Source organism: Bison bison, unplaced genomic scaffold, assembly GCF_000754665.1.
Source record: "Bison bison bison isolate TAMUID 2011002044 unplaced genomic scaffold, Bison_UMD1.0 scf7180017864139, whole genome shotgun sequence".
Classification (NCBI taxonomy): Eukaryota; Metazoa; Chordata; class Mammalia; order Artiodactyla; family Bovidae; genus Bison; species Bison bison.
This window is the reverse complement of record NW_011494711.1, coordinates 4,429,768-4,456,371: the sequence shown is the minus strand read 5'-3', so window position 1 is coordinate 4,456,371 and position 26,604 is coordinate 4,429,768. Positions and strand designations below refer to the sequence as shown.

Here is a 26,604-nt window from a genome sequence, read left to right as displayed (position 1 = left end):
GACTCAATGGATGTGAGTTTGAGTGAACTCCGGGAGTTGGTGATGGACAGGGAGGCCTGGCGTGCTGCAATTCATGGGGTCGCAAAGAGTCGGACACGACTGAGCGACTGAACTGAACTGAACTGAACTGAGTGTGGAAAAGGATTCGGGAGTTAAATAAGTGTTGGAAATGCTCAAAGTTGAACAGCTTTCTTTAGTGGATAACTTATGAAAGCCTTGAATTTATATCGCGATCTCCAAGGAGCGAAGGGTGGGCAAGCAGGCAGAATTTCCCAAGCAGAACTAGGTGGACCACATGTGACTTATCACTGGATGGTAGGATTGATAAAAATTCAGCCCCAGAGCCCTGCTCTCTATGCATTTTGAATAATCCTTGGGTTAGTAATGAGGTTACATGAGAATCAAGCCTGCTGATAACTTCTCAGTAAAAGGATTTCAAAGACTTTTATCTAAAAGATAAAAGATGGATTTGAATTTCTACCAGGTTAGTTTCAGCCTCTAAAATCTCGTATTCCACAACTGCATGGAATTCCCAGAGGTGGTGAAACAAAAGTCTTTTACTATGATACTCAAAGGCATTCAGCTAAAATCAGAAGTGGGTAAGAGAACTTGATCAACTACAGGAAAACACAAAATATAATTTTATGAAATTCACACACACACAGTCTCTTACAGTAGCATAAAGTTGGGTTATGTATTTTAGTACACCCTGCCAATCCATTTCTTTAATTTTACATTTAATGTAATTATTTATATGGTAGCACTTAGTTCTGTCATTTACATTTTTCTTTTCTGTTTGTTCTGCTTTGTGTTTGCTTGTTCTGTCTATTTTCTTTTTCCTCCATTCCTGTGAACACTTTCTAGAATTCCATTTTGATTTTTCTACAGTGTTTTTGGATGTATCTCTTTTTATAGCTTTTTTTTTTTTAAGTGGTTGCTCAGGTATTGTTACACACATAACTTATCACAGTCTGCTGGCATCATTTTATCAGTTCAAGTGAAGCATAGCAATCTTCCCTCTGTTCATGTCTTATTACCCTCTCTTGTTTGTAAGATAATTGTCTTCTATAATCCCTTACATACATTTAGAACCACATGAGACAGCACTACAAATTTTGCTTCAACCATCAAACATAATTTAGAAAACTCAAGAGTAGAAGTATGGTCATATCGTACTATCAAAGACATATTTTCGCTTACCATGTTTTTTCTTCCTTTCTGATATTCCAAGTTTCCTTCTTTCATCATTTTCTTTCTGTATAGAGAACTTACTTTGGCCATTCCTTTAGAGTAGGTCTGCTGGTGAGAAAGTTTCTTTGTTTTCTTTCATCTGAGAATGTCTTATTTCCCCTGTCTTTCCCAAACAAAATTTTCTCTGGATATGGGATTCTGCATTATTTCTTTTCTAATGCCTGAAAAACATTGTGCCATTTCCTTCCATCCTCAATGGTTTCTGATGAGAACTTATGTCAAATAATTTTTCTCTGACAAGGTGTTTTCTCTCTTCATCTTTCAGTATTTTTCTTTTAGTTTCAGAAATTTGACTGTTATGTGTCTTTGTGTAGATTTCTTTAGTTTTATCCTCTTTGGCGTTCACTCAAGTTCTCAAATCTGCAGGATTTCATCTTTAGCTAAATTTGGAAAGTTTCATCCATAATTCTTTGAGTACTTTTTTCAGCTCTTCCCTTTTTCTACCTTTCTGAGACTCTAATGACACATTGTTAAATCTTTTGTTATACTCCCGAAGATCCCTGAGGCTCTGTTTTGGGAGGGAATTTTTTTTTTTTTCCTCTCTGTTATTCAGAATTTGGTAATTTCTATTGTTCCACCTTCCAGTTCACTGATTCTTTCCTCTGTTTCTTCCATTCTACTGATAAGCTCATCCACGCTGTTTTAATTTCAGCTATAGTATTAACCGTTTTGAAATTTCCATTTGGTTCTTCTTTATATTTTCTTTTTTTTTGGCTGAGATTTTATTTCTCATTTGTTTCAAGTGTGTTTGTATTTGTTCATTGAAACATTTTTGTTATGGTTACTTTAAATCTTTATTAGCTAATTCAAACATCTTTGTAGCTATCTCATTACTCAGTTCAGTTCAGTCACTCAGTCATGTTGGACTCTGTGACCCCACAGACTGTAGCACACCAGACTTCCATGTCCATCACCAATTTCGGGAGCTTACTCAAACTCATGTCCATCACATCAGTAATGCCATCCAACCATCTCATCCTCTGTTGTCCCCTTTTCCTCCCACCTTCATTCTCTCCAGGCATCAGGGTCTCTTCCAATGAGTCATTTTTTCTCATCAGGTGGCCAAAGTGTTGAAGTTTCAGCTTCAGTATCAGTCCTTCCAATGAATATTCAGGACTGATTTCCTTTAGGATGAACTGGTTGGATCTCCTTGCAGTCCAAGGAACTCTCAAGAGTTTTCTCCAACAACACAGTTCAAAAGCATCAATTCTTCAGCACTCAGCTTTCTTTGGGAGAAGGCAATGGCACCCCACTGGGACATGACTGAGCAACTTCACTTTCACTTTTCACTTTCATGCATTGGAGGAGGAAATGGCAACTCACTCCAGTGTTCTTGCCTGGAGAATACCAGGGACGGCAGGGCCTGGTGGGCTGCCGTCTGTGGGGTCACACAGAGTCAGACACGACTGAAGCGACTTAGCAGCAGCAGCAGCAGCAGCTGCAGCAGCTTTCTTTATAGTCCAACTCTCACACCCATACATGACTACGGGAAAAACCATAGCTTTGACTAGACAAAGCTTTGTTGGTAAAGTAATGTCTCTGCTTTTTAATATGCTGTCTAGGTTGGTTATAGCTTTTCTTCCAAGGAGCAAGCGTCTTTTAATTTCATGACTGCAGTCACCATCTGCAGAGATTTTGGAGACCCAATAAAATAAAGTCTCTCACTGTTTTCATTGTTCCCCATCTATTTGCCCTGAATTGATGGGACTGGATGTTAGTATCTATTAATTGTCATTTTTCATTTTATTTGAGATCTTCCTGGTATGACAAGTGATTTTTTTATTGAAACCTAGACATTTTGGTATTATAACATTTCAGATCTTATTTAAACCTTATGTTTTAGCTAACTTCCTCTGACTCAGTCCCAGTAGGGAGAGGGGGTCTGCAGCCTCATTATTACTGGCTAGCAGTCAAGTCCAGGCTCCCTACTGTCTCTTTTCACAACTGAGAGTGCTCTCCTCATTACTTCTGGGTGGGATTTCCAGCTCCCCACTAGGTCTCCTATGATACCTTCTTGGCTAAGAGTGGTAGGAGTGCCTTTTAATGATTCCCACATGGCCTCAACTGATGCCACTCTACTAATGGGAGTCTGGCCTTATTACCACACACTCCCTAGTGGAGTCCTGACTCTCCACTTGGCCTCCTCTCACATAGTCCCAACAGGGACTGGGGGGAAGAACAACGTCATTACTGTTGGATAAGGGTAGAAGCCCAGGTCCCAGACATGGTCTGTACTGACACCATGGGGGAGGCCTCATTACCGCCCAAGGAGAATCTCAGGGGAGGTTAGTATGTCTCATTACAGCTTGTTCATGGTGGAAGTCTAAGCCTTTGTTACCATGGGGGTGGTGGTAACCTACAACTGATCTCTGTGGTATTTGGCTGGAGTGGTTATTGTCTAGATTTCTGTTCTTTCCAGGCTGCCTCCTTCTTGGTCCTTTGGCTACAGAGAGATTACTTTTGTTGGAGTTTATTATTTTGGTGCCTGTGGTATTTCCAGGTTTCCAGCTTTGTCATCTCCAAGTCTGGAATGTATAGGACAAAAACAAAACCCAGAGAACTCACCTTCTTGGGTCATGAGGACCTTAGCTAATCTGCCTTTTTCTCTCTTTCTTTTCACCAATATATATAATGTTCAGGAATTTAGTTGTACTTAGCAGGAGGAATAGAAAAATACATCTGCTCTGTCTTTCCAAAAATCCTCAACATTTCTGACATTTTGAGTTAGCTAGTTCTGGGTTGGGAGACTAACTTGTACAATGTAGTATATTTATCAGCATCTGCGGCCCCTTCTTCGGAGATGCCAGTAGCATCCCCAACTGTGATGACCAAAAATGTTTCCATACATTAGTAAATGTCCTCTGAGGGGCAAAACCACTCTCAGTTAAGATAAACTGTTCAAGATTACAATCTTCTTGAGATTAAGGTGCATTCTTGAGTATGTTGGCATTCCCCACCCCCACTCCAATATACAGCACAGGACCTTGCATAATATAACAGGTGCTTAATGTATTAAGAATATAGACGGATGGGTGGAAAGAATATATATATATATCTGGTCTCTTCAACTCAAGGTTGAACCAAATCAACTCTTTAACTTAGTTCTATGATATCTATTGGAGAAGGCAGTGGCACCCCACTCCAGTACTCTTGCCTGGAAAATCCCATGGACAGAGGAGCCTGGTAGGCCACAGTCCATGGGGTCGCTAAGGGTCGGGCACGACTGAACGACTTCACTTTCACTTTTCACTTTCATGCATTGGAGAAGGAAATGGCAACCCATTCCAGTGTTCTTGCCTGGAGAATCCCAGGGATGGGGGAGCCTGGTGGGCTGCCGTCTATGGGGTCACACAGAGTCGGACACGACTGAAGCGACTTAGCGACTTAGCAACAATATCTATAACATCTATTCTATTTCTGTAGTTTGAGTGAGCTCTTCAAATTTGAAAGTGAAATAATACTATATTTCAATCAGAAGCACAACCTTCACATAGTATAACTGCTTTGGGAAATCGCTTGCCAGGATTTACTAAATCTAAACTTATGCATATCTTAGGAATCAGTAATCCACCCTTAGATATACATCCAACAAAAAAGATAAGTACTAGAATGTTCATGGAAAAGTTATTTATACAAAAAAAAAAACCTGGAAACTACAAAAATGCCCAGTGGTAGAATGAATAAGTTATGGCATATACTCACACAGCAATGAGAATGAATTGCCTAGAAGTAGACCTAACAAAATGAATGAATCTCCCATAATATTGAGTGAAAGAACTCAGATACAAGATGGTATATACTGTATGATTCCACTCCTATTAAAAGACCTGATAAGAAACAAAACTAATCTATGCTATTGGAAATCAGGAGGATAATTTCCTTAGTTTTCTAGGGTTGCCATAGTAAAGTAGCACAGTCTGGGGATCTTAAACCACAGAAATTTATTTTCTCACAGGTCTAGAGGCTAAACGTCCAACATCAAGATGTCCGCAAGGTTAATTTCTTCTGAGGCCTCTTTACCTTTCTTATAGATGATCACCTTCTCTCTATATCTTTACATGGTCTTCCCTTTGCATATTTGTGCCCTAATCTGTTCTTATAAGGACGCTAGTCATATTGGGTTAGAACCTACCCCAATAACACCTTCAAATACAGTTTCGTTTGGGGGTACTGGAATGAATTTGTGGATGGCATAATTCAGCCCATAACAGGGCCCTTGGTGGTAGGGACAGTGACTGAAATCAGACATGCTAGAACGTACTGGGGTGTGGAATACGGTCAATTTCTTAATCTGGGTGCCACGCACATGGTAAGATCAGTTTGTAAAAATTCATCATGCTGTTCACTATTCTGTATGGATATCTCAATTTTAAGTTCCATTAAATGAAAGTGAAAGAAAAAAAGAATCCACGATGAAGGAAAATAGACTCACGAGAAAGATGAACTACAAATGAGTTGCAGATAAGCTGAATTATTTAAGGTGTACCCTAATTAGGAATGTTCACATGCTCTCCTCTGGTGTCCAGGAATCTGATTAATCTCATGGCTTTCCTAGTCCTATCAACTGCTATCCACAGGCCTGTAAAAATATACTGTTTTCTTTTTCAAAGTAAGACATGTCTCAAGGCAGAAAGGAAAAGTAAATAAGTACTTTTCAACCAGATTGAGTCATAACTGCTCTCCTTTACCCTGCAGTCAGCATCTATTGAAGAAACTACTAAACGGTTACTTCTCTCATTTTTAAAAACACCATCCACAGTTCTTAAGGACAAGTGACACTCTTCAGGAATCTCTGCTTTAAAGCAAATCCCTGAAACTCAGAGAGCAATGTGTTTATCTCCAACAAAGACTAAGAAGGTGACTGAAAAGATTGCAACATGAGTGAGGATAAACAGAACTTTATGGTGGACAGTAGGTAAAATCAAAGCGAAACGCAAAAGCATCAAATCAATGCTTCCTATCTGAGGCAATTCTGTTAACAGAAAATATTTCTAAAAAAACACTGAGTTGGAGTAGGTCAGATACTGTCAGTTCAGTTCAGTCACTCAGTCATGTCCAACTCTTTGTAACCCCATGGAATGCACCACACCAGGCTTCCCTGCCCATCACCAACTCCTGGAGGTTACTCAAGTCCATGTCCATAGAGTTCGTGATACCATCCAACCATCTCATCTTATGTCGTCCCCTTCTCCTCCTGCCTTCAATATTTCCCAGCATCAGGGTCTTTTCTAATGAATCAATTCTCCGCATCAGGTGGCCAAAGTATTGGAGTTTCAGCTTCAGCATCACTCCTTCCAATGAATCTTCAGGGCTATTTCCTTTAGAATTGACTGGTTTGATGTCCTTGCAGTCCAAGGGATTCTCAAGAGTCTTCTCCAATACCACAGTTCAAAAGCATCAATTCTTCGGAGTTCAGCTTTCTTTCTAGTCCAATTCTCACATCCATACATGACTACTGGAAAAACCATAGCTTTGACTACACAGACCTTTGTTGGTAAAGTAATGTCTCTGCTTTTTAATATAGTCTTAGTTTTCTGAATGTTGAGTTTTAAGCCAACTTTTTCACTCTCCTCTTTCACTTTCATCAAGAGGCCCTTTAGTTCTTCTTCACTTTCTGAAGAAGGGTGGTGTCATCTGCATATCTGAGGTTATTGATATTTCTCCCGGCAATCTTGATTCCAGCTTGTGCTTCATCAAACCCAGCATTTCTCATGATGTACTCTCAGTTCAGTTCAATTCAGTCGCTCAGTCGTGTCCGACTCTTTGAGACCCCATGAATCGCAGCACGCCAGGCCTCCCTGTCCATCACCAACTCCCAGAGTTCACTCAGACTTCACGACCATCGAGTCAGTGGTGCCATCCAGCCATCTCATCCTCTGTTGTCCCCTTCTCCTCCTGCCCCCAATCCCTCCCAGTATCAGAGTCTTTTCCGATGAGTCAACTCTTTGCATCAGGTGGCCAAAGTACTGGAGTTTCAGCTTTAGCATCATTCCTTCCAAAGAAATCCCAGGGCTGATCTCCTTCAGAATGGACTGGTTGGATCTCCTTGCAGTCCAAGGGACTCTCAAGAGTCTTCTCCAACACCACAGTTCAAAAGCATCAATTCTTTGGCGCTCAGCCTTCTTCACAGTCCAACTCTCACATCCATACATGACCACAGGAAAAACCATAGCCTTGACTATGTGAACCTTTGTTGGCAAAGTGATGTCTCTGCTTTTGAATATGCTCTCTAGGTTAGTCATAACTTTCCTTCCAAGGAGTAAGCGTCTTTTAGTTTCATGGCTGCAGTCACCATCTGCAGTGATTTTGGAGCCCATAAAAATAAAATCTGGCACTGTTTCCACTGTTTCCCCATCTATTTCCCATGAAGTGATGGGACCAGATGCCATGATCTTCATTTTCTGAATGTTGAACTTTAAGCCAACTTTTTCAGTCTCCACTTTCACTTTCATCAAGAGGCTTTTGAATTCCTCTTCACTTTCTACCATAAGGGTGGTGTCATTTGCATATCTGAGGTGATTGATATTTCTCCCGGCAATCTTGATTCCAGCTTGTGCTTCTTCCAGCCCAGCGTTTCTCATGATGTACTCAGCATAGAAGTTAAAGAAGCAGGGTGACAATATACAGCCTTGACGTACTCCTTTTCCTATTTGGAACCAGTCTGTTGTTCCATGTCCAGTTCTAACTGTTGCTTCCTGACCTGTATATAGATTTCTCAAGAGGCAGGTCAGGTGGTCTGGTATTCCCATCTCTTTCAGAATTTTCCACAGTTTATTGTGATCCACACAGTCAAAGGCTTTGGCATAGTCAATAAATCAGAAATAGATGTTTTTCTGGAACTCTCTTGCTTTATCCATGATCCAGCGGATGTTGGCAATTTGATCTCTTGTTCCTCTGCCTTTACTAAAACCAGCTTGAACATCTGGAAGTTCACGGTTCACGTATTGCTGAAGCCTGGCTTGGAGAATTTTGAGCATTACTTTATTAGCGTGTGAGATGAGTGCAATTGTGCAGTAGTTTGAGCATTCTTTGGCATTGCCTTTCTTTGGGATTGGAATGAAAACTGACCTTTTCCAGTCCTGTGGCCACTGCTGAGTTTTCCAAATTTGCTGGCATACTGAGTGCAGCACTTTCACAGCATCATCTTTCAGGATTTGGAATAGCTCAAGTGGAATTCCATCACCTCCACTAGCTTTGTTCGTAGTGATGCTTTCTAAGGCCCACTTGACTCACATTCCAGGATGTCTGGCTCTAGGTCAGTGATCACACCATCGTGATTATCTGGGTTGTGAAGATCTTTTTTGTACAGTTCTTCTGTGTATTCTTGCCACCTCTTCTTCATATCTTCTGCTTCTGTTAGGTCCATACCATTTCTGTCCTTTATCAAGCCCATCTTTGCATGAAATGTTCCCTTGGTGTCTCTAATTTTCTTGAAGAGATCTCTAGTCTTTCCCATTCTGTTGTTTTCCTCTATTTCTTTGCAATGATTGCTGAGGAAACCTTTCTTATCTCTTCTTGCTATCTTTGGAACTTAGCATTCAGATGCTTATATCTTTCCTTTTCTCCTTTGCTTTTGGCTTCTCTTCTTTTCACAGCTATTTGTAAGGCCTCCCCAGACAGCCATTTTGCTTTTTTGCATTTCTTTTCCATGGGGATGGTCTTGATCCCTGTCTCCTGTACAATGTCACAAACCTCATTCCATAGTTCAACAGGCACTCTATCTATCAGATCTAGGCCCTTAAATCTATTTCTCACTTCCACTGTACAATCATAAGGGATTTGATTTAGGTCATACCTGAATGGTCTGGTGGTTTTCCCTACTTTCTTCAATTTAAGTCTGAATTTGGCAATAAGAAGTTCATGATCTGAGCCACAGTCAGGTCCTGGTCTTGTTTTTGTTGACTGTATAGAGCTTCTCCATCTTTGACTGCAAAGAATATAATCAGTCTGATTTCGGTGTTGACCATCTGGTGATGTCCATGTGTAGAGTCTTCTTTTGTGTTGTTGGAAGAGGGTACTCTGCATATAAGTTAAATAAGCAGGGTGAGAGTATACAGCCTTGACGCACTCTTTTCGCGATTTGGAATCAGTCCATTGTTCCATGTCCAGTTCTAACTGTTTCTTCTTGACCTGCATACAGATTTCTCAGGAGGCAGGTCAGGTGGCCTGGTATTCCCATCTCTTGAAGAATTTTCCACAGTTTGTTGTGATCCACACAGTCAAAGACTTTGGCGTAGTCAATGAAGCAAAAGTAGATGTTTTTCTGGAACTCTATTGCTTTTTTGATGATCCAGCAGATGTTGGCAATTTGATCTCTTGTTACTTTGCCTTTTATAAACCCAGCTTGAACATCTGGAATTTCACAGTTCACCGTTCACATACTGTTGAAACCTGGCTTGGAGAATTTTGAGCATTACTTTGCTAGTGTGTGAGATGAGTGCAATTGTGCGGTTGTTTAAACATTCTTTGGTATTGCCCCTTCTTTGGGACTGGAATGAAAACTGACCTTTTCCAGTTCTGTGGCCACTGCTGAGTTTTCCAAGTTTGCTGGCATATTGAGTGCAGCACTTTCACAGCATCATCTTTTAGGATTTGAAATAGCTCAACTGGAAGTCCATCACCTCCACTAGCTTTGTTCATAGTGATGTTTCCTAAGGCCCACTTGACTTCACATTCCAGGATGTCTGATTCTAGGTGAGTGATCACACCATCATGGTTATCTAGGTCTTGAAGATCTTTTTTTGTATAGTTCTTCTGTGTATTCTTTTCACCTCTTCTTGATATCTTCTGCTTCTGTTAGGTCCATACTATTTCTGTCCTTTATTGTGCCCATCTTTGCATGAAATTTTCCCTTGGTGTCTCTAATTTTCTTGAAGAGATCTCTAGTCTTTCCCATTCTATTGTTTTCCTCTATTTCTTTGCATTGATCGCTGAGTTAGGCTTTCTTATTTCTCCTTTCTTTGGAACTCTGCATTCAAATGGGTATATCTTTCCTTTTCTCCTTTGACTTTCACTTCTCTTCTTTTCATAGCTGTTTGTAAGGCCTCCTCAGACAAGCATTATGCCTTTTTGCATTTCTTTTTCTTGGGGATGGTCTCGATCACTGCACCCTGCACTTTGTCACAAACGTCCGTTCAGAGTTCTTAAGTGACTCTGTCTATCAGATCTAATCCCTTGAATCTATTTGTCACTTCCATTGTATAATCATAAGGGATTTGATATAGGTCATACCTGAGTGGTCTAGTGGTTTTCCCTATTTTCTTCAATTTAAGTCTGAATTTTGCAATAAGGAGTTCATGATCTGAGCCATAGTCAGCTCCCAGCCTTGTTTTTGCTGATTGCATACAGCTTCTCCATCTTTGGCTACAAAGAATATAATCAATCTGATTTTCAGTTTGACCTCAGATGTTCTAAGGGTACAAAAAAAAAAAAATCTTGCTTATGCTGATAGCAGAACTTTTGGTTAAAAAGTTGCTGGAAAGTTCTAATTGAAGAGTGATTTTGAGAATTCCAATGCCACCTGAGATGAACCAAGAAATGCTAGTATAAAACTAAAATAGCTGGATAACATTAAAACAACAACCGAAATCTTGTGAAAGCATAGGTGAGCTACCAAGGCAGAGAGGATTTGATGAGTAAGATACCAGCTAAACCAACAATGCATTAAGCTTCACCTGACACTCTATACCTATTCTGCCCTCGAGGCATTTGCTAATACACAGGTGAAGAGGCTGAGAAGCCAGGCAGAAAACCCTGCTGGGAGATGGAGAAGCTAAGCAGAGCCTTTGTCTTAATTGGGAGGCACAAACAGGAATGCAGAAGGAGCCGGGCAGCCAGGAGACAAGGGAGTACAGAGGAGGGAGACTGACAGTCTTGGTATAGAATTATAGGTTGGCAGTTATGTACTTCCAGTGCTTTAGGAAATGTCATTCCATCCAGTTCTAGCTTCTATTGTTTCTGTCCATATTAAGTGTTGGCAAGGTTGTGCAGCAACTGGCACTCTCACACATTGCTGGAGAGGCTGAAATTGCTACAGTGACTCTGGAAACTATTAGGCAAAATCCAGTAAAGCCAAAGCATGAGTACCGTGTGCCCAGCAACCCCATCTCCTGGGATAGACCTGGTGGAAATGCATACACAGGTGCACCAAAAGACACATGCAAAAATGCTGTGCACGGAAGCAGTCCAGATGCCTACCAACAGTGGGATGGATGGGTTTTGGTACATTCATAGAACGATCTACTGTGCTTCTGTGAGAATGACTGCTGCTCACAAAAACACAGATGGATTTCACATACAGAAGGTGGGAAAGAAAGGAGGACATTCTGTATGGTTCCATTTATATAAAACTGCACAACACTCACAACTGTATTACCTGTGGGAGATGGACAGCAATGACTGAGGATCCTCAGTGGCCTTCTGGGCCACTATGACTTCTGTGAGTTAACATGAACAGCAGATACATTGCATGTTCATGCTGCGAAAATTCAACAAACTGCATTCTATGCACTTTCCAGAATATATGTTAAACTTTAATTTTTAAAAGTTTGTTTTTAAAACAAGAATAGAAATGCAGACATATAGAACAGATGTGTGGACACAAAGGGCAAGGGGAGGGTGAGATGAATTGGGAGATTAGGTCTGACATAAATACAGTGTCATGTGTAAAAGAGCTAGCTAGTGGGAAGCTGTTTCACAGCACAGGGAGCTCAGCTTGGTGCTCTGCAATGACTGAGAGGGGTAGGATGGGGAAATGGGAGGGAGGCTCAAGAGGAAACCCATCTGTATACATATAGCCAATATACTTCATTGTACAGAAGACACTAACACAACATTGCAAAGTAATTACACTGCAATAAAAAAAGGTGTTTTTTTTTTATTTAAAAGGATGAAATCTAAGACTTTCATTTAGCAATATGAAAATATAGATCACCTGAACACTACCTCATTACATAGCAGCCAGAAGTGTTGGATAACAGATAACCAATACCTTTTGTAAATGTACAAATGAACTCTCCAGGAAGCTAGGGAAACCCCAGGAGCCAACACAGAAAAGCACTGAATTCTCTACACTGGTGGGAGATGGGAGGGCTAAGAGATAAAAGATAAGAAGATGCAAAGCCTTGGGTCCTCAAGGGGTGTAGAGGTACAGACTCCTGCATAAGGGCAGGAACCCTGAAGGGCTATGTCCTATGAATAAGACTGTCCGAAAGAGAGAAAAAAAAAAAAATCCACCGTTAAGTAAACAGAAAGACTGTCTGTCTAGCCTGGGCTCGATCTGAAAAAAGTTGACCATAAGGAAGACTTTCCTGAAAATCTGTAACTGTGGGGCTTGTCTTCAGTTGAGCTGGGGATCACATTTGTATTCCCTGTTTAAACGAGATAACAGATACAGTAAGAGCTGCCAAGGGACATGCTCAGATTTTTCTTTACTTTCCCAGAAAGACAGTGAGCAGCAGAGAAGCTGGAATGAAAAGGATATGTCCCTCTATCTCAAAATTCTGGCCAGACTTTATATCAGCAGAAATTTCCAAGGAAGATTTTGCCCTCAAGGGAGGCACCTGCACTTTATAATTAAGAAGGAACATAAAATCCTTAGCGGCTTAGGTATCTCCCACAGAATAAGCCTTTTAAAAAACTGCAGTGTTTTTGACTTGATATTTAATTCTACAAACTCTTAATAAACACTTAAGACAGTCCCTGTCTCAAGGAGATTTTAATCTCTCAGCACAGAGAAAAGTCACAGGCAAACACATGTGCCTCTGAGCACAGAATGCTCAACTCTTGTTTGCCTTCACCAGTTTCTTCAATTGGTCCCTCATATAATATGATCCTTTCCCATTCTGGTTCATAGAGATAAGAAAGTTACATAGATTTATAATGAGCAGTTGATGAAATCAAGGTTATTCCAAAGGAAGTGCTCAGGGACTAAAGCAAGCTGAGGGGTGAACAATGGCGGTCCATGATGGAGGCTGTCCTAAATTCTCATGTCTTGGGAAGGAACATGGTCCCATGAATCTCTAAGTGCCAAAGGCAGTACCAATGCAATTGAGGAGAAAGCACTTTTATAACACACATTTCAAAAGTCAGAATGAGAGGAACTTGAAATCCAATCAATCTCCTAAGCAATCTGGGATGTAAGTTTATTCCATAGGGATAAAATTTGATATTTATACAAACTGGGTTTTTTTTCACTTTCAACCAGTTATTTTCATATCAGGTGTTAATTGAACCCTAGTTAAATAGATGACAAAATAAGCCAACAGAAAACAAGGAATGTCTCAGAAGAAACTACTGAGCTGTCCTTACCATGCCTGTTGGTAGTCCTATAGCTGTTTCAATCAAACTAATAAATGGGTGGAAAATGTAGATTTAATGAGTAGTTTTCAGTAGACATATTTTACATTTTGTGGTGCTAGTGATAAAGGACCCACCTGCCAATGCAGGAGATGTAAGAGACTCAGGTTCAATCCCTGGGTCAGGAAGATCCCCTGGAGGAGGGCATGGCAACCCACTCCAGTATTCTTGCCTGGAGAATCCCATGGACAAAGGAGCCTGCTGGGCTACAGTCTATAGGGTTGCAAAGAGTCAGACACGAGTGAAGTGACTTATCATGCACTAGTAATGATGGCATTGTTTTCATTCTTAGAAAAATCTGGAGCAAACCCAGAAAAAAGGTCGATGGTTCATGGGAATCATGGCTGCGCAAGAAAGAATCATCTTTCCTCGGGTTACAGCTCCAGTCCTCACTCCTTACCTGATGCTCAAGACCCCACAAAACAGCATGGCTCCTCTGTTCTGCTCCTACCATTCCCCAGCACATTCTGCTATACCCATTTCAGGTCTTTCAGGGTCCGCTGAGCCCACAAGGGCACACCCCATGCCTCTGCTCCGAGTGACTTCCTAGAAGTCACGCCCCCTTCACTCTTCTTCCCGCTCCTTGCTCACCTGTCGGGCTGCAGCCATATCCCCAGCCCATAACACTGTCAGCGGTCACCTCAGCCCCCCAACTGCAATTCTTCCCTTTCAACCCCCATAGCATTTAGTGCCATGCTGCCTTTGGCATTAGCCTTTGTCCTGCTATTTTTGACATTTGATATGTTCAGATTGTATCTCCTTGGCTAAACTGCCGGCTCCTTGAAAGAAGAAACCTGATTCCTATCTTTCACCATATAATCCCCCAAAGGGTTTGGCATAAGTGGTTCTGTGTCATGAACCTCAGGGCATCACTTTCCATTTAATCCTATGAATTTCAGGATTAAAAAGGGAGAAGGAGAAATTGTGTAAAGACCTGTGCTATATCCAGGTATCTGTACTTTAGAAGGATAGATTCTGACCTTGAAAGAAAGCATGACGATGGAACTTTCTTGTGTCCGGAGAGGAATTCAAGCAGAGTTCTAGCGCTCCCTGTCTTCCCTTTGTGTCAGGAATAAACTTGTACACCTCCTGACTCAGACAGGGCCTCTGTGAAATACAGCCCACAGCCCAAGAGAGCAACAGTTCACAAGCCCTCCTTTTCCTCTGCATCGTCTCTGCCAGGGTCATCCTGAGAGAAGCACTGTTGGGTTTCCCATACAGTACCTCTGACCAGCGCCAGTGGTTTCAAAAGCTCATCTGCCAGCTTTGTCCCAGCAGGAACCAGCCCAGAGGTTATTGGCTACACAAGCAAATCATCCTGTTTTTGTCCAAAGTCACTGTTAACAGTGATTCTCCAATTTTGCTGCCTATTCGAACTACTGGGGAAGCTTTCAAAAATTCATATGCCTGGCTGCACCCACACCATCTAAATATGAATCTCTGGGAATGGGCCTAGGCATCAGTGTTTTCCCCTGATTTCAATGTGCTGCCAAGTTTGAGAAGCCATGCTTTAACCAGGTCCATCAGCAACCCACCCAAATTCACTCTAGTAATATTAGAAAATACTGCTGATTCTGGAATGAATGCCTGACTGCAGAAGGCAGTGCAGACAGGACTTCTCTTTGATTACTTGGCTGACTAGACACCTAGCTTGTGATTAAGCTGATCTTCAGTGTTTCCATATTTTCTTCTTCCCTGTGGTATTTTGAAACTCAACTAACATCAAAGTAAACAAGAATCTAGAAATGACAATACTACATTTTGCTCTCTGAGTGGGGAGAGGAGCTCCCAGTGGTTCTTGTGCCTGACTGTTCATTAGAATCAGCTGGGATATTTAAACACACAGATGCAAGGCCCTAACCTCAGAATTGTTGGCTCAGTTGGTCTGGAGCTGTGGTTCTGAATGCCTGACCTCCAGAACAACAGCTTTTGTAACACTGTGGATTGCTTTAGAAATGCAAACTCTCAGGCCCCATCTCAGATCTACTGAATCAGAAACTAGGAAGGAGGGGGAGGTGGAGGTGGGGGCCAAAATCTGTATTTTAATAACTGCTCCAGCGAATGATGGTCTTGATGAAGTTTGAGAACCACTGGTCCAGGAAGGACACAGGTCCAGATGATTTTGAAAAGACCCACAGGTATTTCTGCTGGGCAGTCTGGGTAGAGACTCCTGCATCACATAAATAGCACTGGCTTGGGGAGATAACACCTGCCCTTCACTGCAATCTCCATGCTCTCCTGATGCCCAGTCCTCCAGGAGAAACAGCGTGCCTTCCACCGGGGTGAGTATAAGAGCTCTTGCATTACATTGAAAAAATAGCAGGTTTGGTGTTGGTATATTCAGTCATTTAAACAAGTGAATTAGATCAGCAGGGAAGTCCATCTTACTATATGCTCAAACATTTGTCAATAAAATACCCCGTCTGTATCATCTCCCCATCAAATGAACTGACTTTCCTTCAAACCTAAAAGAGCCAGTTAACAGTGACTCCATGTAAAAATATAACCATCTTATTTGATTCAATAGGATACAAGAGACCTGAATATGAAACATCTACTTCAGTTTGAAACAGGCCTTTGAGTCAAAATTTCATGCTTCCATAGGGCATCCATCTCATCCTTCAAAGAGAACTTAATAGTTTAAAAAGCTCAGGGTTTTTATTTGTGTGATGATGACACTTAGAATTCTAGCTTTCATGCAGTCTCAGGATAGAAGCCTCTGGCAAGATATGTAATAAATGGGATCTTTATATGAACAGCAGTTCATATTTTTACTTAAAGGACGTTCCTATGCAATGACTAATGCTTCCAAGAGTGGATTACAGGCTGGTTTTTCTCTTCTTGTCCAGCGTTTGTTGGGCCTGGGGGTAAAAGAAGTATCACTTATCTCTTTTGGAGCTCCAACGATGCTTTATAAGAAAGGGGATAAGCCTACAGATCAGTTTATAGCTCTGACAGTGGCTGGTGATAAGTTACTGATGTGGCATAAAAGATCTACTAACAGCCTTAGACAAGAGAAGTTAAGACTGCAAGCATGCCTCTCTCATACATGCATCACACATGGTCAACAAGGCATTGCACTCGTGGACAGCTCTGGGCAGTCCAATGTGCCTACTGAGAGTTTACCTCGAGGGCAGTAGATGTCGGGAGCCCATCGGTTGCACTCATAATTGTCTGCTGCCTTTTCGCAGGTGAAGCACTTAAATCCACCAGGATATGGTGTGGCTACAAAAAAATCAAGAGAGAAGATTAAGTTTTTAGATTGAGCATAAAAGCCTACATGGTGAAGTGAGAAGTTTTTTTATTTTTTACTTTTATTTGTATTTCTTATTTTCTTTTATTAAAAATAACAATAAAGGATTATTAGATCACAGATTATTTTCAAAGAGTCTGAAAGTGTTAACTGGCAACTAGCCCTATATTTGAGAATTTGTAAAATGCTGGACAAAACATAAAAAAACAGCAATGTAACAGTGTGGAGCCTGTAGTTTTAGGTGTTATATAGAAATGCACATAGGAATTTAAAAAAAATTTTTTAAAGGATTGTCAAAATAGCCTGACAGTTTCTTAAAAAACTAAACATGCAACTATCATATGACTCAGCAACTGCACTCCTGGGCATCTATCCCCGAGAAATGAAAATGTACATTCACACAAAAATCTGTACACAAATGTTCACAGCAACTGTATTTGTAACACTGCCAAACTGGAAACAACCCAGATGTCCTTCGATGGGTGAAGGTTAAACAAACTGCAGTACATCCATACCATGGAACACTAGTCAGCAATAATAATGAATATTAACATAGTCAACAACCTGGGTGAATTTCTAGGAAATTATCCTGAGTGAAAGAAGTCAATTCCCCAAAGGTTATATACTGTATGATTCCATTTATGTAACATTCCATTTATGTAACATTTTTTACATGAGAAAAGTTTAGAAGGTGGAGAAAAGATTAGTGGTGGTAAGGAGGCTGGGGATGAGAGTGGTAGGAGAGAGAGGGTCAGAGGGACATGGTGTGAATGAGGCCAACAGAAGGAATCTTTGTGCTACTGAAATTGTCTAGTGTCTAGACTTGGTGGTGGATCCACAAACCTACATGTGATAAAATTATGGAGAACTAAATACACAAAAACACTCATGCAAAAATACACAAAAGAACCCGAGTAAAATGGGGAAGTCTGAATAAAACCGGTGGATTAGTGTATTAGCATCACTAACCTGGCTGTGCTATTATTCTACAGCTTTTTAAATGTCACCATTGGGGTGAACTGGGCAAAGTACACATGGAATCTCTACTTATAATTTCTTATAAGTGCTGATGCAGCCATAATAATCTCAGTAAAAATATCAATTAACAAAGGGCACTCTAGGTTTCCTATCATTGACTTTTATATGTCAACTTAAGTAGACATATTAACATGGCAAATATAAATCCTAGGCTCAATCATTAAAACTTTATTGATGTTTGATCATCATTTCTTTAGCTCAATCTAAAATTTTTATCGGGCTGGACATGACATAACTAAGCATCCCGGGGGATAGTAAGTGTCAGCTAAGAGAATAGTCTTTGTCGCTAAAATACATGCTGCCTGTGCAGAGGTGACCCTCCTAACAAGGCCTGGGAGCCCACAGCCAATGCCAGGGGAAGTGTGCTGAAGGCACGGTTGGGGTGTGGGTGCACTGTGGGATCCTAGCTCCAGCCTCAGGGATTCATGATTCCAGGAAGCTCTTCCTAGCCATCCCATCCATTCCCCATCCCTGAGCTGCCTCTTCCTGCCTTCTGAAGGGGCTGTCCTCCAGTACGTGTATTCTTTGCCTTGCACTTGTGTTCAGGTGGGATACACCCATGAGAATCAGGCTCTTAGAGTGCACCACACACCAGGGTCTCCTTGGCATTTAAGGAAGAGGATCCACAAGGAATGTCAGGCTAGGCTGTCTGTCCTATTCCCTGATGTATTTTCATTTGCTGCTTAGTTCTAATCATTTGCTTGCTTTGTTGCTTAGAGTTTTGCCTTTCATAGACAGAACTTGTGTGTGTGTGTGTGTCTGTTCTAATTTGTAAAACTACCTGGCCTCTTTGAAAGCTGCAAACATGCAAACACTTCGTCTGCAGCAGCCAACTGTTCTTCCTCACAGATGGCTGAGCCTGCATGTCCCACTGGCGGAAATAATCGTCTCAGGGTAAATTGCTTTGCCCACATGGAACCAATTAAGTATGTTATCAAAAATAAATGAAGGAGGAGGCAGCAGCTTAAGGCCAGAATTATGGGCCAGATATAACTTTGATTTTCACCTTGCCTAGAATAGCTGCCCATCTTGCTTGCAATATTTCACAGAGCTGACTCTGACAATATCCAATAAGCTAACATGATCAAAAGTTATAAACTGTCTAAAAAAGACAGATAACTGGAACATTTAACAGGCCCATTTGAGAGTTCTATGTTCCTCCTAGTGACTGGTGACTCAAGTTCATAAGCAGAATGATTCTGAGAGCATGGGTTGTCTTAAAAAAATGAGGAATGGAAGGCAGCCTAGCCATAGCCATCCAACCACTGCATTCCCAGAGAGAAAATTTCACTCTGGTTAAACATGCTCTCCCTATCATGTAATTATAATAAAGCAGAAGTCAATTATTTTGTAAAACTACATATAGAAAATTTTTCTATCTTTACATCCTACTGCCTAGATAGGTGGGTTACACTCAAGTAAAAAGATTCTGGTTTAGGTAAGTACACACCTGAAGAATTTAAAATAGATTCTCATATTCCAAAAGGCATTCAATATTCTTACAGACATTTTAACTAGATTATTTTTATAAATACCATCATTAAAAACCATACAAAGTATTTTAGGAAATTATCCTGATCGGATACATTAAATATAGTTTTGCTACCTACTTTAAGGGATTCAATATATAAAAAAGTGTAACGGGTAGAACTTTGTAAGATTTGAAGTCGAATTATTAAAGAAGGAGTTTTGGAAAAAAAGATGTAAATGATTTTTCAAAGAAGAGCATTTCTCAAAAAATTATCATATTCACCAAGGTTTATGACTGCCAAGTTAACCATAATACTTCAGCTTGCATGATTAATTCACTAGAGTATCCAATTTTATCTGTCTGTCACAGCAGCCAGTAAGATTTTTAGCTGGAATGCTGGATTAGTTATTTCTGGAAACTTTCCCATCAAAGAGATAAATTAAGAACTTGGAACGAAGACTGATGATCCAGCCATTCCAAAAATAAACTTATTGAGAGCCTAGCACTAGCAAGTTGTAGTGTCCCCAAATTTGGATTAATAGAGTCTTAAAATTATCTTTTGCAAGACTAGTGACAATATTAAACACTGCCATTTCTTATATGAGTAGGCCTAGAGTCTGAAATTAACTCAGAGCATATAAAACTTTAAACAGGAATATGAGCTAAAACACTAGGATAGCAACAGACGCTCTGTTTAAAATCATTTAGCTCTGAAAGTGTTTGACAATTAACCAAAGGATCTCATTTTTGGTGAGCTTGGTTTTTGAATCCACAACTTCATATCTGTGTGCATTCTCAACAATGACAGTCTAACATTTACTTTTAGGAACTTGTATTTATATCTTGGCAGGTAGCAGTGATTAGTGAATAATCAAATCCTTTTCAGTGACAAATCTCTGAAAACAGACTCAGCTTTCAGTCAATAATCACAGCACAATGCTATGTAATGGTTAAATTCCCCATCCTGGAAATATTTAGCTAAAAAGCAAGGTCTACAGATGAACAATTATCTCCACTAACTTGCTAACTGATACTGCATCTGATAAAAAAGTTTTGTTTTTTTTTTTAAAAAAAGGACAGAAAGAGGTTCCTAAGAGATGTGCTATTTTCTTCTTTGTTACTTCAAAGCATAACAAAGCAAGTAGGGTTTCAAATTGTTGTGGCCCCAGCTGCGAATGAATCTAATTTGGCTCTTGATCACAGAGTTAATAAGCTTAGTACTCTGTATTTCAGGGCATAAGTCCTTGGTCCCTCAAGAGAAGGTGATTGTAAAGAAAAAAAGAAAAGCCAAAGTGCCCAGTTACTCCCTGTAATATAATCTGTCCATTAACTTTCCTGGTCAGCCATAGTTCAACCGCCCATAATTCATTTGTAAGGCATCAGAAAAGATTTCGTCTTTGTTTCCATCTCTTGGAAATTTTGCCTGGATACAGGCCTTAAGTTACCAAAACCACGGTGAGAAGAGAGTCTTGTTTTAAAATGTATACTGATGTATAATGTATCCAAACTTTTATTTTTCATTCTTGCTAAATTAATTACCATTGGTTTTAGAAACTGGATGCAAACACAAAATTTCTAGAAATCTAATAAACTGACCTTCTCTGTCCATGAGGCAACAACATGTTGTCAGTATAATTTAATACCATGAGTATATTCCTGATAGAAATACATTTCCTGGGACCTTTCTAAACAGTCTTCATACTCCCTAAAATTTCCCAGGCAAGCATACTGGAGTGGGTAGCTATTCCCTTCTCCAGGGGATCTTCCCAACCCAGGGACTGAACCTCAGTCTCTGTCATTGTATCAGATTCTTTACCTCTGAGCCACTAGGGAAGCCCTCTTGTAAAGTAGAATTATGGAAAATTTTCACTGGCTCACTATCTGGGCGTAAACAAGGCACCTGCAGAGACAGAACTCTGGTCCACATGATTAAGAAAAGCTACAGAATATGCAACCAGAGGATTTCTCTGGAAAGGTTTCTATTATAAGGACAGAAAAGAGGCCAAGAACAGGCTGAAGTCACTTAGAATGTTAAATTCTGCTATTATGTATGAGGTCTAACAACCAAATAAGTAGCTCCATGTCTCTTAAAATGAACACCTGCTTTAAAGGTTTTTATTAGGCTTGTGGTACTTTAATTATGGGCTGGGAAGAAATCCATCATTTTTCACATGAAAAAGAAAAAACATATAAATGATGAAAAAGAATGTTATTGAGGACAGTGCCTTAAGTTTGAAAGCCATTAAGTTTATTTCTTTTAAAGGCTTAGAAACTTCAAAGATTATAGGGAACCATAGAGCAAAGGAGATTAGTCATGGGAGGCTGAACTTTGCCAACCCAGGTTCCAGTCCCACACCTTGCTATCTCTGAGGGCTGTTTGGGGTCTTGGAGAAAAGAGTTCGTGTTTGTCTGGTATAGAAAACGTGTCTTCTCACATCTCAAGCATCACTGTGTTTCCCCTTGGGCAGGTTCTGAGCAGTATCTAATATTAATGGAATCGGGCTCACTCACTGACCCCAAGAAAGCTATCTGTGCCTCCATCTACAAAGGGAGGCGATTATATTAATAATTCAAAATCAAAATAATCCCACACTTCCCTCATCTATTTTTTATTATCTATGTTCTATAGAAACCTGCTTATTTGTGGAGAGATAGCTTTATCTAAATTCAGTCTACTAGGTGCTGCTCAAGGGCAGACAACTATGACCATTTAAAAAAATCCAAGTGTAAAAACAAGCAAAAATACACCAAAAACTTCTGAAATAGTGCAGAGAAATGTGAAGTTAACTCTGCTTTAAAGTGTGCAGAATAAACCAAGTTCTGGGCAAGTGGGAAACATGGACAGGAACTTGAATCCAGCACAAACTTATATTCCTTGTGACCAGTTATGGAGACTCTGAAAGAGAACCCAGGCCAGACCTGTGGGCGAATCAACATATAATGTACCTTACGAACAACTGCCTCTGCCCTTCTCCATATTCCAGAATCACATCAGAAAACTCCATCACTTCTTTCTATATCAGTCAGTTCAGTCACTCAGTCGTGTCTGACTCTTTGTGACCCCATGGACTTTAAAACACCAGACTTCCCTGTCCATCACCAACTCCCAGAGCCCACTCAAACTCATCTACTATGTGGTGATGCCATCCAACTATCTCATCCTCTGTCGTCCCCTTCTCCTCCCACCTTCAATCTTTCCAAGCATCAGGGTCTTTCCCAATGAGTCAGTTCTTCTCATCAGGTGGCCAAAGAACTGGAGTTTCAGCTTTAGCATCAGTCCTTCCAATGAATATTCAGGACTGATTTCCTTTAGGATTGATAGGTTGGATCTCCCTGCAGTCCAAGGGACTCTCAAGAGTCTTCTCCAACAACACAGTTCAAAAGCATCAGTTTCGTGCTCAGCTTTCCTTATACTCCAACTCTCACATCCACTCACAACTATTGGAAAAACCTAGACAGACCTTTGTTGGCAAAGTAATGTCTCTGCTTTTTAATATGCTGTCTAGGTTGGTCATAACTTTTCTTCCAAGGAGCAAGCGTCTTTTAATTTCATGGCTGCAGTCACTCTCTGCAGTGATTTTGGAACCTAAAAAACTAAAGTCTCTCACTGTTTTCATTGTTTCCCCATCTATTTGCCATGAAGTGATGGGACCGCATGCCACAATCTTAGTTTTCTGAATGTTGAGTTTTAAGCCAACTTTTTCACTCTCCTCTTTCACTTTCATCAAGAGGCTCTTTAGTTCTTCTTCACTTTCTGACAGAAGGGTGGTGTCATCTGCGTATCTGAGGTTACTGATATTTCTCCCGGCTATCTTGATTCCAGCTTGTGCTTCATCCAGCCTGGCATTTTGCAGGATGTACTCTGCATATAAGTTAAATAAGCAGGATGGCAATATGCAGCTTTGACATACTCCTTTCGCGATTTGGAATCAGTCCATTGTTCCATGTCCAGTTTTAACTGTTGTTTCTTGACCTGCACACAGATTTCACAGGAGGCAGGTAAGGTGGCCTGGTATTCCCATCTCTTGAAGAATTTTCCACAGTTTGTTGTGATCCACACAGTCAAAGGCTTTGGAGTAGTCAATGAAACAAAAGTAGATGTTTTTCTGGAACTCTCTTGCTTTTTTGATGATCCAGCAGATGTTGGCAATTTGATCTCTGGTTCCTCTGCCTTTTCTAAATCCAGCTTGAACATCAGGAAGTCCACAGTTCACAGTTCACATACTATTGAAACCTAGCGTGGAAAATTTTAAGCATTACTTTGCTAGTGTGTGAGATGAGTGCAACTGTGCAGTTATATAAACACTCTTTGACATTGCCCCTTCTTTGGGACTGGAATGAAAACTGACCTTTTCTAGTCCTGTGGCCACTGCTGAGTTTTCCAGATATGCTGGCATATTGAGTGCAACACTTTCACAGCATCATCTTTTAAGATTTGAAATAGCTCAACTGGAATTGCATCACCTCCTGTAGCTTTGTTCGTAATGATGTTTCCTGAGGCCCACTTGACTTCACATTCCAGGACGTCTGGCTCTAAGTGAGTGATCACACCATTGTGGTTATCTGGGTCATGAAGATCTTTTTTGTATAGTTCCTCTGTGTATTCTTGCCACCTCTTCTTAATGTCTTCTGCTTCTTTTAGGTCCATGCCATTTCTGTCCTTTATTGTACCCATCTTTGCATGAAATGTTCCCTTGGTATCTCTAATTTTCTTGAAGAGATCTCTAGTCTTTACCATTCTATTGTTTTCTTCTACTTCTTTTCATTGATCGCTGAGGAAGGCTTTCTTATATCTCCTTGCTATTCTTTGGAACTGTGCATTCAAATGGGTATATCTTTCCTTTTCTCCTTTGCCCTTAGCTTCTCTTCTTTTCTCAGCTATTTATAAGGTCTCCTCAGACAACCATTTTGCCTTTTTGCATTTCTTTCTGTATAGTGAGCTCTTTTTAATCAGGCCATGGCTCTATTCAATTAACATAGGTCAGGTAAGTTCAGTTCAGTCTCTCAGTCATGTCCGACTCTTTGGAACCCTACAGACTGCAGCATGCCAGGCCTCCCTGTCCATCACCAACTCCCAGAGTCTACTCAAATTCATGTCCATTGAAGTTGGTGATGCCTTCCAACCATCTCATCCTCTGTCATTTCCTTCTCCTCCTGCCTTCAATCTTTCCCTGAAGCAGAGTCTTTTCAAATGAGTCAGTTCTTTGCATCAGGTAGCCTAAGTATTGGAGTTTTAGCTTCAGCAGCAGTCCTTCCAATGAATATTCAGGACTGATTGCTTTTAGGATGGACTGGTTGGATCTCCTTGCAGCCTAAGGGACTCTCAAGAGTCTTCTCCAACACCACAGTTCAAAAGCATCAAGTAACATAGGTCACCTGAGTGGAAATTTTCCATCAATTTCTAAACAGCACAGATGGTTGCCCCTCCTGTGCTATTCAAAGGTCATCCTTCAAAGATCCCATTCTGAAATGGACTTTCCAAATATGGTCCCATTTGGGACTTCCTTGGTATCCCAGTGGTTAAGAATCTGCCTTCCAGTGCAGGGGACATGGGTTTGATCTCTAGTCTGGGAAGATCCCACATGCAGTGGAGCAACTGAGCCCAAGAGCCACAACAACTGAGCCCATGTTCCTAGAGCCCATGCTGTGCTATAAGAGAAGCCACTGCAAAAAAAAAAAACCCAAGTTACAACGAAGAGTAGCCCCCCTTTGTCACAACTAGAGAAAACCTACACACAGCAACAAAGACCCAACACAGCCAAAAAGAAACAAATAAACAGAGGTCCATCCAACACCAGCACTGACACATCATACCTCTGAAGCAGAAGCAGTGGGTAGGTTTGTCTGGTTCTTGATCACTTAAATCAACCCCTTTTAACTTTCCTTCCTACTCTGTGTACAGTCACAGCCTCAGAGAAGGCCAGGCATGGGTCTGTTATGAGGCCTAGTGACTTCTGATTCTGCCACTGAAGCAGACAAAGAATCCCACAGAAGCTTTAAGTCCTGGCAATCAAACATAAGAGACCGGAACCTAGGCTTTTTTTTTTTTTCTCACCGACTCCAGTTAAAAAAAGCATGGCTGTGACCCCATGAACTGTAGCCCGTCAAGCTCCTCAGTCCATGGACTTCTCCAGGCAAGAATACTGGAATGGATGGTTATTCCCTTCTCCAGGAAATCTTCCTGAGCCAGGGATTGAACCAGGGTCTCCTGCATTGCAAGCAAATTCTTTACCATCTGAGCCATTAGGGAAGCCCTTGGAGAAAATAACACAATGCAATCCTAGAAAACAGAAAAACTACCAAAGCACTCTCTTTTCATGAATGTTACTAAAATAAACTGCCTTGCAAAAACAAGCAGCCAGATAAGCTTTCCACACAATTAACTAGTAGGCATCAGTCTATACTGGTGAGAACAATAAATCTAAAGAAACTACTAGCTGCCAATCAAAAATATATTTGGAGTTAAAAAAATTAGTGATGTATATTTAGCATTCTCAGTTTATTATCTGAGTCAATTACAATAGCATAAATAATAAGCATCTGATTTCATGTTATGTATGTGCCTCAGTTCAGTTCAGTTCAGTCGCTCAGTCGTGTCCAACTCTTAGCGACCCCATGAATTGCAGCACGCCAGCCTCCCTATCCATCACCAACTCCCGGAGTTTACTCAGACTCATGTCCATCGAGTCAGTGATGCCATCCAGCCATCTCATCCTCTGTCATCCCCTTCTCCTCTTGCCCCCAATCCCTCCCAGCATCAGAGTCTTTGCCAATGAGTCAACTCTTCGCATCAGGTGTCCAAGGTACTGGAGTTTCAGCTTTAGCATCATTCCTTCCAAAGAAATCCCAGGGCTGATCTCCTTCAGAATGGACTGGTTGGATCTCCTTGCAGTCCAAGGAACTCTCAAGAGTCTTCTCCAACACCAAAGTTCAAAAGCATACATTCTTCGGCGCTCAGCCTTCTTCACATACCAACTCTCACATCCATACATGACCACAGGAAAAACCATAGCCTTGCCTAGATGGACCTTTGTTGGCAAAGTAATGTCTCTGCTTTTCAATATGTTATCTAGGTTGAACATAACTTTCCTTCCAAGGAGTAAGCGTCTTTGAATTTCATGGCTGCAGTCACCATCTGCAGTGATTTTGGAGCCTAGAAAAATAAAGTCTGACACTGTTTCCACTGTTTCCCCATCTATTTGCCATGAAGTGATGGGACCGGATACCATGATCT

At 40.8% G+C, this 26,604-nt stretch overlaps 1 protein-coding gene across 1 annotated transcript in view; it reads right to left on the bottom strand.

Moving 5' to 3' along the window:
* Positions 1–26,604, bottom strand: part of LYPD6 (LY6/PLAUR domain containing 6) — a 130,059-nt gene that overhangs the window by 6,140 nt on the left and 97,315 nt on the right. The window contains exon 3 of the mRNA XM_010839962.1: positions 16,735–16,833. Coding sequence (XP_010838264.1) covers positions 16,735–16,833 — 99 coding nt within the window. The remainder of the gene's footprint in view (positions 1–16,734; positions 16,834–26,604) is intronic.